We start from the raw sequence: 12,155 nt of genomic DNA on the forward strand, positions 1-12,155 counted from the left end.
GTAATCTCTCACAAAGACTAGGGTTGCTGAACAGTATGTTGTTGACTGGGCGCTCAGGTTTATATTGCAGATTAGATGGACAGATTGTTAGGTAGGACTGAGGACCCAACTGTCACAGTTCATATTAGTACGAGATACTATTTAAGAGTCAAAAAGATGAAATATCCTTAATTAAGATACTTAGGTGGTAGTCTTTAAAATGCTGTCTGTCATAAATCATGTCAGAGAGACAGCGGGGGGGCTTTGAGAGCTAAACAAGTGGCTGAGTAACTGGTGTAAGGAAGATTTGTGATTCATTATTCATGTAGAACTGACTGACTTTTCCGAGGCATGCAGAATAAAGAAGGTTGTTGAGTAAGGCATGTCTAAGGTAAGATGGCAAACCAATGGGTGCCAATAATTCTTTTCCCCTGGATTTTTGGGGCTACAAAAGCTTAACCCGTTCACACCGACCATACGCAAATATGCAGCCTCAGCTTGAAGGGGTTGTACTGGGGTGATGCATGCAGCTGTACGCATCACCCCAGTACCGTTTTGTAGCGCAAGCGGTCCACTTTCTTGGGATAACCACCAATGCTGCTAGCAGCTGCTTGGCTGTTATCCCAAGGAGCGGGAGGCCCGAGCGACCAGCCGGCATTTCCACCAGCTGGCCGGAGACCCAAACATAGCTGGAATCGGCTTTTTTTTTAATGCTTTTAGGTGCAAAGGAGAGATTTGGGGTCTTAGACCCCAGATCACTCCATAAAGAGTATCTGTCACTGTTATGGTCACAAGGGATGTTTATAGAGTGTAAAAATAAAATGTAAAAAAAGTAAACCGCCCCCCGTCCCTCCGAGCGTGGGCACAAAATCAAACGCATACGCAAGTTGCACCTGCAAATGTAAACGGTGTTCAAATGTGAGATATTTCAATGATCATTGGCGCAAGAGCAATAATTCTAGTACTAAAGCTCCCTCTGTAACTCTAAACAGGTAACCTGTAGAAGCGTTGTCTATGGAAATTTTTTACGTACCGTAGTTTGCTGCCATTGCACAAGTGTTCACAATTTCATAGCATGACTCAGCGTAACATCATCTTTCACAATATACAAGAAATTGGGCCAAGTTTACTGTTTTTCTTCATGAAAGTGCCTCTTTTCCCCCCAAAAAAATGTGTTTGAAGGACGGCTGCGCAAATACCGTGTGTAAAAAAATAAAAAATGCAATGGTCGCCATTTTATTATCTAGGGTCTCTGCTAAAAAATACATAATCATATGTTTGGGGGTTCCAATTCATTTTCTAGCACAAATATGAATTTTAACTTGTAAGTAACATGTCCAGAAAGGGGCTTGGGCATGAAAGGGTTAATATTCTATTTGTCAGTTGTCTCTCCCCCTTATGGCTGTGCTTCCTAGGGCACTGTGCATATCAACCAGTTGTATTTAGGCTGCACACAGGCCAGAGGTTTGGTTTTACAGCAATTGTAGGACTAAGGCAATGGAAGCAGAGGGTGCAATGCTTGAAAAGCTGGTCAGGGTAATAGACACTTAAATTCTTTGAGGGGAATGATGTATCATGGCAGACCTCAGAGTGCAGTCACCCACATTTGGTGAGGTGAAAATGTGAAGTTGTAGAAAAAGGGTTACAGAAAGTGAGTGGTGCAGCGTATGGTACATTAGAGCAGTGTTTCCCAACTCCAGTCCTCAAGGCACACCAACAGGTCATGTTTTCAGGATTTCCCTCAGATGAAACGGCTGTGGTAATTACTAAGGCTGGGTTAACACTTGTCCGACAAACGGTCCTACATTGGGAGCCTCATGTAGCATGACGTGTGAAAATCAATGTTTTCCTATGAGAGCTGTCTTAACTGGTCCTACACAAGTCGGTCCGACTTTGAAAATGCTCCCTGTACTACTTTTGGTCCTACATTGATCCTACTTCAACCCATTGAATATCATTGAAGTCGGACCAAAGTAGTATCCTGTTCATGAAAGTAGGATGGATGTAGGACCAATGTAGGATCAATGTAGGACCAATGTAGCAGAGCAAAGTAGGATGAAAGTAGTGTAGTAGTGTGAACCCAGCCTTAGGCAGTGAAACTGATCAAATCACCTGTGCAAAATAATGGAAAGCCTGAAAACATGACCTGTTGATGTGCCTTGAGGACTGGAGTTGGGAAACACTGCATTAGAGGAACAAGTGATTAAAGGATGCTACAGAAAACACAAGCAGAACGATTGTTGTGTAATGTCTGTATTTTTCATTTTGAACAGAGTCATTCTGACAAACTGGGCAAGGTTTACCAGCCGAAGCGAGCATCCTTACTAAGCAAAAGCACCATTTCTCTTGCTCATCTTCTGGCAGCGCGGCATGATCTGTCGAAAATCTTGAGGACCAGCAGTGGATCGATCCGGGAGAAGACTGCTTGTGCTATAAATAAGGTTAGTTACTTTTTGTTAATAACTTTATGGGTTTAAATGCTCATCACCAAGCAAATATTATTTTTGCAGTTTTTTGGCCTGTGCGGAAGAGATGGAACCACCGACTGGTTTTTACTGTAGTCTGTGACCCCATTTGGAATATTTCCCATTGTCTTTCGGGACAGGAAGTGATGGGGTACCAATCCAGTAAGGACACAAACTGCTACAAAATACCTATTTTTCAGAGGAAGAGGGATGGATCGTCCTGCCTTATTTTCCTGTCCTGGTGACAACTGCTTACCTTATTTCTTGCTTTGCCTTTAGAGATTGGATGTGAGGTGAAATCTCCCAATTGGAATTATCAAGTTAAAAAATAAAAAGATATTTACCCTTCCCAAGTCTGTCCAAAACTTTAAAAAAAAAGAATTTGGCCAAGAAATGGCTTTTGGCCAGACTGTTCTCACTGGCAGGCCATGCTCTCTATTCTGTCTTGGCTGTGTGCTTTTTTTTTCCCCCCAATCCCTCCACATCAAGGCCTCTCAAGCTTGGCTCCTTCCTAGTCCTCCCACAAGGTGTAACACTCTAACTCTGACGAATCCTCAACAAAAAACCTTCCTTACCATTAAAGTGTTCCCAACTAAAAACGTAAATGTATTTTATTGGGATTTTATGTGATAGACCAACACAAAGTGGCACATAATTGTGAAGTGGAAGGAAAATGATAAATGGTTTTCAGATTTTTTTTTTACAAATATGTGAATAGTGTGGCGTGCATTTGTGTTCAGCCCCCCTGAGTCAATAATTTGACGAACCACCTTTAGCTGCAATTACAGCTGCAAGTCTTTTTGGGTATGTCTTTACCAGCTTTGCACAACTAGAGTGACTAGAGCGTCTGAACAGCAATTTTCAAGTCTTGCCACGGATTCTCAATTGGATTTAGGTCTGGACTTTGACTGGGCCATTCTAACACATGAATATGCTTTGATCTGAACCATTCCATTGTAGCTCTGGCTGTATGTTTAGGGTTGTTGTCCTGCTGGAAGGTGAACATCCATCCCAGTCTCAAGTCTTTTGCAGCCTCCAACAGGTTTTCTTCTAAGATTGCCCTGTATTTGGCTCCATCTAACCTCCTATCAACTCTGACCAGCTTCCCTGTCCCTGCTGAAGAAAAGTATCCCCACAACATGATACTGCCACCACGCCATTTTTTAAGATGAGGATGGTGTGTTCATGGTGATGTGCAGTTTTGATTTTAGGCCAGAAAGTTCAATTTTGGTCTCATCTGACCAGAGCACCTTCTTCCACATGTTTGCTGTGTCCCCTACATGGCTTCTCGCAAAATGCAAATGGAACAACTTATGGCTTTTCTCTTGCCACTCTTCCATAAAGGCCAGATTTGTGGAGTGCACGACTAATAATTGTCCTGTGGACAGATTCTCCCACCTGAGCTGTGGTTCTCTGCAGCTCCTCCAGAGTTTCCATGGGCCTCTTGGCTGCTTCTCTTGTTATAGTTCTTCTTGCCCAGCCTGTCAGTTTAGGTGGACAGCCATGTCTTGGTAGGTTTGCAGCTGTGCCAAACTCTTTTTACATTTTCGTATGATAGATTGAACAGTGCTCCGTGAGATGTTCAAAGCTTGGGATGTTTTTTTTTTTTTTTATAAGCGAACCCTGCTTTAAACTTCTCCACAACTTTATCCCTGACCTGTCTGGTGCGTTTCTTGGCCTTCATGATGCTGTTTGTTCACTAAGGTTCTCTGACAAACCTAGTGCTTCACTTAACGGCTGTATTTATGCAGAAATTCAATTACACACAGGTGGACTATATTTTCTAATTATGTGAATTCTGAAACAATTGGTTCCACTAGATTGAAGTTAGAAACTGGCTACCATGCACAGCTGCACCAGATTCTGAGTGCTCCAGTTTTAGTAAATCTCAGTCAATCCCTCTTGGTTCTTTTGGACCAAAGTTGTGGTAAAACTGTTTGTTTTTAAGACTTTTATTCCAACCGGTTCACCTTCCTAAGGCTCGATTCACATTTATGCATGTTGCTTTTGAGTGTTTCTGCAGTGCTTCTTGCTATACTTTCCAATTTTTTTTAATTTTTTTATGTTGCCGTGTTTTGCATTTTTAGGCTTTTTTTTTGGGGGGGGGGGGGGGGGGTGTTGGGCAAAATTCTAGTAAAAACTCACTGCATGCTTTTTTGCAGCTTCTCCATTGAAGTCTAGTGAAAAAATGCACCGTTTTGCATTTAAAAAAAGCCTGACCCTTTCCAAAAATGCATTAATGTCAACTCATGTTAAAAAAAAATGTCCTGCATTTCTGCAAAAGGCATGAAGCCTTGGTGTGAATGGAGCCTAAAGGGGGACATCTTGAACCTTAAAGCCCTGAATGTCTTTAAGCTCAGAATTTACGTATAGAATTCACCAGGTTTGTCATTGAGCTTTCTGTCTCCTGTGGACATCAAAGATGCATATTTTACGTGTCCCCAGTTTTACAGTGCATTTGGGGTTTCCCAAGCTTTGCTGTGGGGCCCCTACAATACCAGTTTTTGGCCCTGTCCTTTGCCATCTCGAAGGGTGTTCATCAATATGGCAAATCCTCTAAAGCTTTGCTAGTGTCCAATCCCCTGAAGGTAAACGCCTGTAACACATGGTGTATGAATACTCTGCCCGTGTCCTGTACTGTACTCTAACATATGGAACATGCAGGTAAGTCAAAGTTCCTCATCTGTGAAGCTGGGCTGAGCAATATATTGTCATCTTTCACTGGGCTACCTTCTCTGTACTTGTGATTTTTAAATTTGGATTTCATAAGGCATCCTGCTAACTGTCATTTCAGGTGTAAATTAATTTTCTATTAAGTAATACAATTCCCAGCTGCTAATTTGAACATTTTAATAAGAATTTATAACCGGACAGTGTAACTGCTGTGACATGGTTTCCTGTTTTGAATAAAGATGCCGGTAAATGCATATGCCAGATGTCCATTTCATCTTCTAGATTGACTATGGAATTAAAAGCTGCACAGATCATATTGTCACGGAATGCAGTTGACATTTGTTTTTACTGATGATTTTAAAGGTGGCACATTGTGGACTACACACAACACTGGTATTAACATCCAGTATGGGGTTGAGCCAGAAAGGAGAGGGAAAACAAAAAACATGATTTACCAGTCCCCTTCTACTTTTAGATCTGACTGCATTCAAGTTGGCGTATCCATAGTTGAATGTGTCAATGTATGGTTTTATTTAAAGTGGGAGTTCACCCATACATTTTTTTTTTACCCTTAGATCGATGCTCATTTTGCCTAGGGGAATCGGCTAGTTTTAAAATCCGAGCAGTACTTACCATTGTTGAGAGCGATCTTCGGGACCGGGGCGTTCCTTCTTGATTGACAGTCTTCCGACGGTCGCATCCATCGCGTCACGAGTAGCCGAAAGAAGCCGAACGTCGGTGCGGCTCTATACTGCACCTGCGCACCGACGTTCGGCTACTTTCGGAAAATCGTGACGCGATGGATGCGACCGTCGGAAGCCTTTCAGAAGACTGTCAATCAAAATAGGAACGCCCAGTCCCGCAGCCCATACCCGGAAGCGGCGGAGATCGCTCTCTAAAAAGGTAAGTACAGCTTTGATTTTAAATAAACTAGCCGATTCCCCTAGACTAAATGAGCATCAATCTAAGGTTAAAAATAGCAATTTCCGGGTGAACCTCCACTTTAAAGTCTGCATTATTATGATTCTAAGAGAACACATTCTAGTATAATTGGCCTGTGAATTCCTGAGTAAATGTTTCATTGTTCATAACAACCAGCCTAATTTTCATATTTCATTATGTGGAAAAACGGACCTGTAATGACTGTTTATTTCTTAAGTCTTGTCCCTAGGCCCTTGAGAGCATCAAGCTTATTGCAAAAAAGGAACATGGCATTTAATTTCCATTCCCTTAACTGATCCTCTAGCTCATGTAACTTCCAACTGACTGACATTTGAAATGTAGTCACTGTCTTCCAATATTAAATAGTAAATGTTTGGTTTTTGCTGGGTGTCTCTAAAACAGACTTATGCAAAATGTGAAATAAAAATGATTATGGAGAATTTTTTTCAACTTGGCATTAACAATGTTTTCTGGCTCAGTCCTAAAGATAAACAAAAAACTTGGTCATTAAACGGTGTAAAAATATGGGATGGCATTAACCACTTCAGCCCCTGAAGAATTGGCTGCTCACTGACCGGCCCATTGTTTGCGATTCGGCACTGCATCGCGGTCATGCGAGCCTGTACATTAACAAAATTGACATCCTTTTTTTCCCCCACAAATAGAGCTTTCTTTTGGTGGTGTTTGATCATCTCTGCATTTTTTTTTATAAAAAATTTTTTTGCGCTATAAACAAAGGGCGACAATTTTGAAAACAAAACACCATATTTTGTACTTTTTGCTATAATAAATATCCCCATTATATTTTTTTATTTTTTTTTAAAGCAAATTTTTTCTCAGTTTAGGCTGATATGTATTTTACATATTTTTGGTAATAAGATTGGTTGGTGCAAAAGTTATAGTGTCTACAAAATGGGGAATAGATTTATAGCATTTTTTTTTTCTCGGGACTGTGACATTTTGGCAGACACGTCGGAGACTTTTGACACATTTTTGTGACCATTGGCATTTATACAGCGATCGTTCTATAAAAATGCACTGATTACTGTAAAAATGTCACGGCAGGGAAGAGGTTAACACTAGAGGGCGATCAAGGCGTTAAATGTGTTCTTAGGGAGTGATTCTAACTGTAAGGGAGATGGGTCTGACCTAGAAGAAATGAGAGATCGTGGTTTCTAGCTATTATGAACTCACGATCTGTCTATTTTCACAGAACTAAACAGGGATGTGTGTGTTTACACACACGTCCCTGTTCTGCCTCTCATGCACGCGACCGCCGGTCACAAGCATCGCCACCCCTGCGATGCTGCAGGCTTGCCTGCTATCCTGTTTAAAGGGACCTACGTACAGCTACGACGGTTCGCTGTATCGTGCCGACCTGCCACCGTATAACGCGGACAGCTGGTCGGCAAGTGGTTAAAGAATAATTCTAGGCATTGGAATGTATACATGGTTATACTGGTCCAGCTTGTAAGCAATCCAGTGTTGCATGTCCAAATTTAACTATGCTACTACGTTGTTTTCATGTTCATTCTTGCTATTCCATGACACTTGTCATGGAGGTCCCAGGCCCACAATTTGAACAGCAAAGCCCAGGAAACCTGGTGGGGGAGAGCACGCTACTTGGTAATGGGGGGGTCTATGTAGCCATCTAATTTATTTCACCTGACAGACAACTGTCAGTTACACGCACTCAAAGCTGCTGTGTTGTTAAACCCCTTGCTACGGCACTATGATATATGTTGGTGGCAGTGAAAAGGTTAAAATTGTAGCTTATTGGTAGAGAGACCCAATGCACTAATGTAGGTGGGAATCCTGTGTTTCTTCAATGCACTGGAGGTGTGGACTGGCACCTTGTACAATTTTCCATATTTGGTGGCAGTGCCTTCTTATTGAACCTTAGGCTGCATTCACACCTGAGCGTATCGTGTTGCGGCGTTTTTTGCCGCGACAAAACGCAACGTTATTTGCCGCGACAAAACGCGTCTAGGGTCACCAATGTAAAACGCCCAAATTCGAGCGCCAAAAAAGGGTCCAGAACTTGTTTGGGCGTCGGGCGTTTTGTAGTGGAGATGTGAACCATCTCCATAGAGAATAATGTATTTTTTCCCCTCTAGCGTTTTGGGGCGTCGCGCTTCAGGCGAAAAAAACGCTCCGGTGTGAATGCAGCCTTATTGGTATCAGGTTGTAACTTCATAGTAAGATTACTGCAGTGACCCTCCAAGACTCTTGTGTCGTCCTATTTCTGAAAACAATGTCTCTGCTGTTGCATATAAGAAATTGTTGCCACCCTACCACCTGTATGCGACAAAAAGCTTGTTCCCCCAGATATTGGAAAAGTTCCACACCACCATCAGCAGAGGAATGAATGTTAAGAGTCGGTAGGATACATTTGATGGCAGAGATTTGTAATCTTCAAAGGGCAAACTCTAAAACACATTGCAAAATCTGGGTATGCTGGCTTCATAGAAAAACTATAACTCTTGCTCGTCTTTACTGACCTTTTTTTTACAGCAGAACATGTTTTATTGCATTTCAATCACAGCAGTAGACACAAGGTGACCTACTGAATACAGTTCACTGATCAATGGGTGACTTCCTTTTAATGCACAGAGTTTCTACCCCTTCCCATGCTTATTTTTGTCCCTACTGCCCTTGTGATTGAATATACACTGTTTGAGGAACTTTGCTCTGGGATGCTTAATAATGACATCCTACAAAGTGATAAGTGCAAGATACACCCCAAGTTTCTTGCTTTTGATTTTCAGGCTGAGCATGTTTTCCCTCCTATAAAGTGCATTGTGTATTAAGCCATACCATTTTTGTTGTCTTCTTATGATGAGCTGTACTGTCTTTAATATTGCACAGTTCATACAAACTATACTTTTTTTTTATTACAGGTGTTAATGGGAAGAGTTCCTGACAGAGGTGGAAGACCCAATGAAATAGAACCTCCTCCACCAGAAATGCCACCTTGGCAGAAGAGACAAGATGGGCCACAACAAGGTGGTGGTAGAGGTGGAGGAAGAGGTGGATATGAACAGTCTTATGGTGGCCGTGGTGGTTATGAACAGGGAGGTGGCCGTGGTGGTTATGAACAGGGAGGTGGCCGTGGTGGCTATGAGCAAGGTGGAGGCCGAGGACGAGGACGTGGTAACTATGATCAAGGAAACAGAGGCGGTAGAGGAAGTAAAGTACAAGGAGGCTGGACAGATGGTGGTGGCAGTGGTTCTGGTGGACATTACCAAGATGGAGGCTTTAGAGATTCTGGCTATCAATCTGGAGGCTACCAGGGTGGCGGAGGAGGGTATCAAGGAGGTGGATATCAAGGCGGAGGTGGTGGATATCAAGGTGGAAGTGGATACCAGGGAGGAGGCTATGCAGGCTACCAAGGTTCATCCTACTCTGGTAGTGGTTATCAAGGAGGAGGCTATCAACAAGACAACAGATTTCAAGATGGTGGCCATCACAATGACCGAGGAAGTGGCCGTGGAGGAGGCAGAGGTGGTCGTGGTGGAAGAGGAGGGCAAGGTGGGGGTTGGGGTGGCCGTGGTGCACAAACATACAACCAAGGTGGTCAGTTTGAGCAGCACTTTCAGCATGGAGGTTATCAATATAATCAGTCTGGTTTTGGACAAGGAAGACATTACACCAGTTGAGATCATTCTAGTTTCACATTAAGTAGAGCTCACGTAATAGTTGTGACAACCTGATCAGAAAGTTTTTTTTTTTTTTTTTGCTGGTTTTGGTTTTGTTTTACGCTGTCCCATTGCTTTAATGCATGTGTGGACATAACAAAAAAATGTGTTCGCACTGTTGGGTTTATTCAGATGCGGTTTGTTGAGGTTACATTTTTCACTCCAAAATTCTCAAAGAAAATGCTGTTTGCAGAGTGGTAATATTCACAGGTTAAATGAAAATCTCCACCCAGAAATTTAGTGCCCTGGATGTGTTGACGTCATACATTTTTATCGGTTTACAACAGTTTAGTAAACGTGTGTATTAAGTTGCTTGGCTCAGGACAGTTTTTTTTTTTTTCTTTTTTTTTTTTTACAAACCCCCCCCATTAAAGATCTGCTTTACAAAACAAATGCATACTCCTTTCCTTGTTTCAGCCTGTCAGATTTTAATCGGTCTGATTTTTTTTTTTTTTTTTTTTTTTTTTTTTTTTTAGGCAAGGACAGCCTATTAAGCACTATACAAGTAAATAATCTTGCTGGGATGGTAAATTCATAGCACAGATCTGGAAGTGTGACTTTATACATTAGATGCCATTATCACCCTACATCTCCAAAAATTATTTGTTCTTTGAAATAAATATGGTAATGGTTGTTAACTGTAAAATTGGACTGTGCAAATAGTATATTCTGTTGCAAAGCTAGGGCATCTTTATAAAATAAACATTTTTTTAGGGGGGGGGGGGCACATTGTAACAAATGTGGAGTCAGCCCAAAATGACAAGTAGGTTTCCTTGTTTTATTTTCCCAATGAATAGTATACATCCTAATTGGTCACTATGGGCGGCAACTCCACTTCTGTTTGCATTTTTTTTTTCTTATTCTTTCTTTTTTTTTTTTTTTATAAATGGGCTGTTTTTATGTTTTCTTTTATATAAATATTTTTCTTAAGTAAAGTGAAAATATATTTAACCTTGTTTGGGATTTCTTTGAGCTCCTTTTTAGTTTAAGGTATCCTGCCTTTCATATAAGTTTTACAATGAAAATATGTTGTCTGTCTCTTCACATATGCATATTATGATAAAAGATGAATATAAAAAGAAAAGGAGATGTGTCCATGTCAGCCATATTCTGCCATAAAGGACAGTTAGCGATGTTTGATAACAGTCAAATTTCCTAACAAAATAGAAAAAGATGATCGGCATTGGTTACTGCACTTTGTCTTAAGTATGCCCTTGGCATGTTTTTCCTTCTTGCATTACAGATGAAAACTAGCAGCCCCATATGCTTTTCTTCTGTGGTTTTGACATAATTTTTATATGAATGTGTACATTTTACACTGCCTTCAAATGCATTACATTGTGATTTTTTTTTAAAGTACAAGTGCACTTTAAAACAAAGTGCATTTTTTTTTCTTTTTGTCCACTTACCGTGACCTAACCCCCCCCTCCTCCTCCCCCCCCCCCCCCTTCAGAGATGTGTACAAACCTTGATCTAAAGGCTGTTTGTTTACATCCAGCAGTGCTGCACCTAAGCATGAGTGCCCTTTTGACTCAATTCCTGAGATGGTCCTGTATAAGTCTGGGGAAAAATAATTTGCTGGCACGGCCAGAGCAGGGAAGACTTGCATCTCTGGATGCCAACAAACAATGAAACCATGCCTAGCAGATTGTCTTAAGTATGCATGTGTGTATTAAGTTAAGTCAGGGAAGGGGGGCAAAAAAGATAAGCTCCTTTTTATTATAAAGTTCACTTACCCTTTAAAAATTGTGTTGCTATTTGTTTTTCTGATAAGGTAATCCATTATTACATGAGCTCTACAGCAGTATTTAGGGCAATCAAGCCTTCCATCTTTCATCTAACAATTGCACATCACATTCAGCTCAAGGGGATCAGTGCTGCTTAAGCAAGTCATAGCTGTGGTCTTCAAATGTGGCTGCCTTAAAGGACTCGGCTGCTTTCATAAAACACTAATATTTTCAGATAAATTACTTGAAAACCGTTAAACATTTTTTTTTCTCCCTTGTGTGTGCAAGATTTCACACCACTTTATCCCCATTTTTTTCCCTCTTCTGCCTCCCAACCAATGCACTACTCTGTGAGCAAAGTGGGTTTATGCCCGGAATATTTAAAAAGAATCAAAACCTTTTGTGGATGTGTGATCTTTTCCAAGAGCTACATTATGCTTTTTGCTGGGTTTACTGTGTAAATAAGCCATGATAAGCTGTGAAGAAAGCCAGCTGAATGTATGCTGTTTGTGTGAAAGGTGAGCAATAAAGATTGCCTGGCTATAGTCTCATTTACTTTTATTTCTTGTTAATGGTACAGAAAAGTGAAATCTGCATTCCTATTCTTATCAAGAGATATTGTGGTAAGTCTATCTCTGGTTTCATCACAAGGACATGTGCTTTTATGTTTT

General features: G+C 41.1%; 1 protein-coding gene across 1 annotated transcript in view; it reads left to right on the forward strand.

Annotated features, from left to right (window-relative positions):
- The window catches only part of FAM98A (family with sequence similarity 98 member A), a 79,969-nt gene extending 68,842 nt beyond the window's left edge, over nt 1–11,127 (forward strand). Inside the window, exons 7-8 of the mRNA XM_040350804.1 lie at nt 2,253–2,420; nt 8,960–11,127. Coding sequence (XP_040206738.1) covers nt 2,253–2,420; nt 8,960–9,718 — 927 coding nt within the window. The 3' untranslated portion in view covers nt 9,719–11,127. The remainder of the gene's footprint in view (nt 1–2,252; nt 2,421–8,959) is intronic.
- The last annotated feature ends 1,028 nt before the right edge of the window (nt 11,128–12,155 follow it).

This window comes from Rana temporaria, chromosome 4 (assembly GCF_905171775.1).
Source record: "Rana temporaria chromosome 4, aRanTem1.1, whole genome shotgun sequence".
NCBI classification, from domain to species: Eukaryota; Metazoa; Chordata; class Amphibia; order Anura; family Ranidae; genus Rana; species Rana temporaria.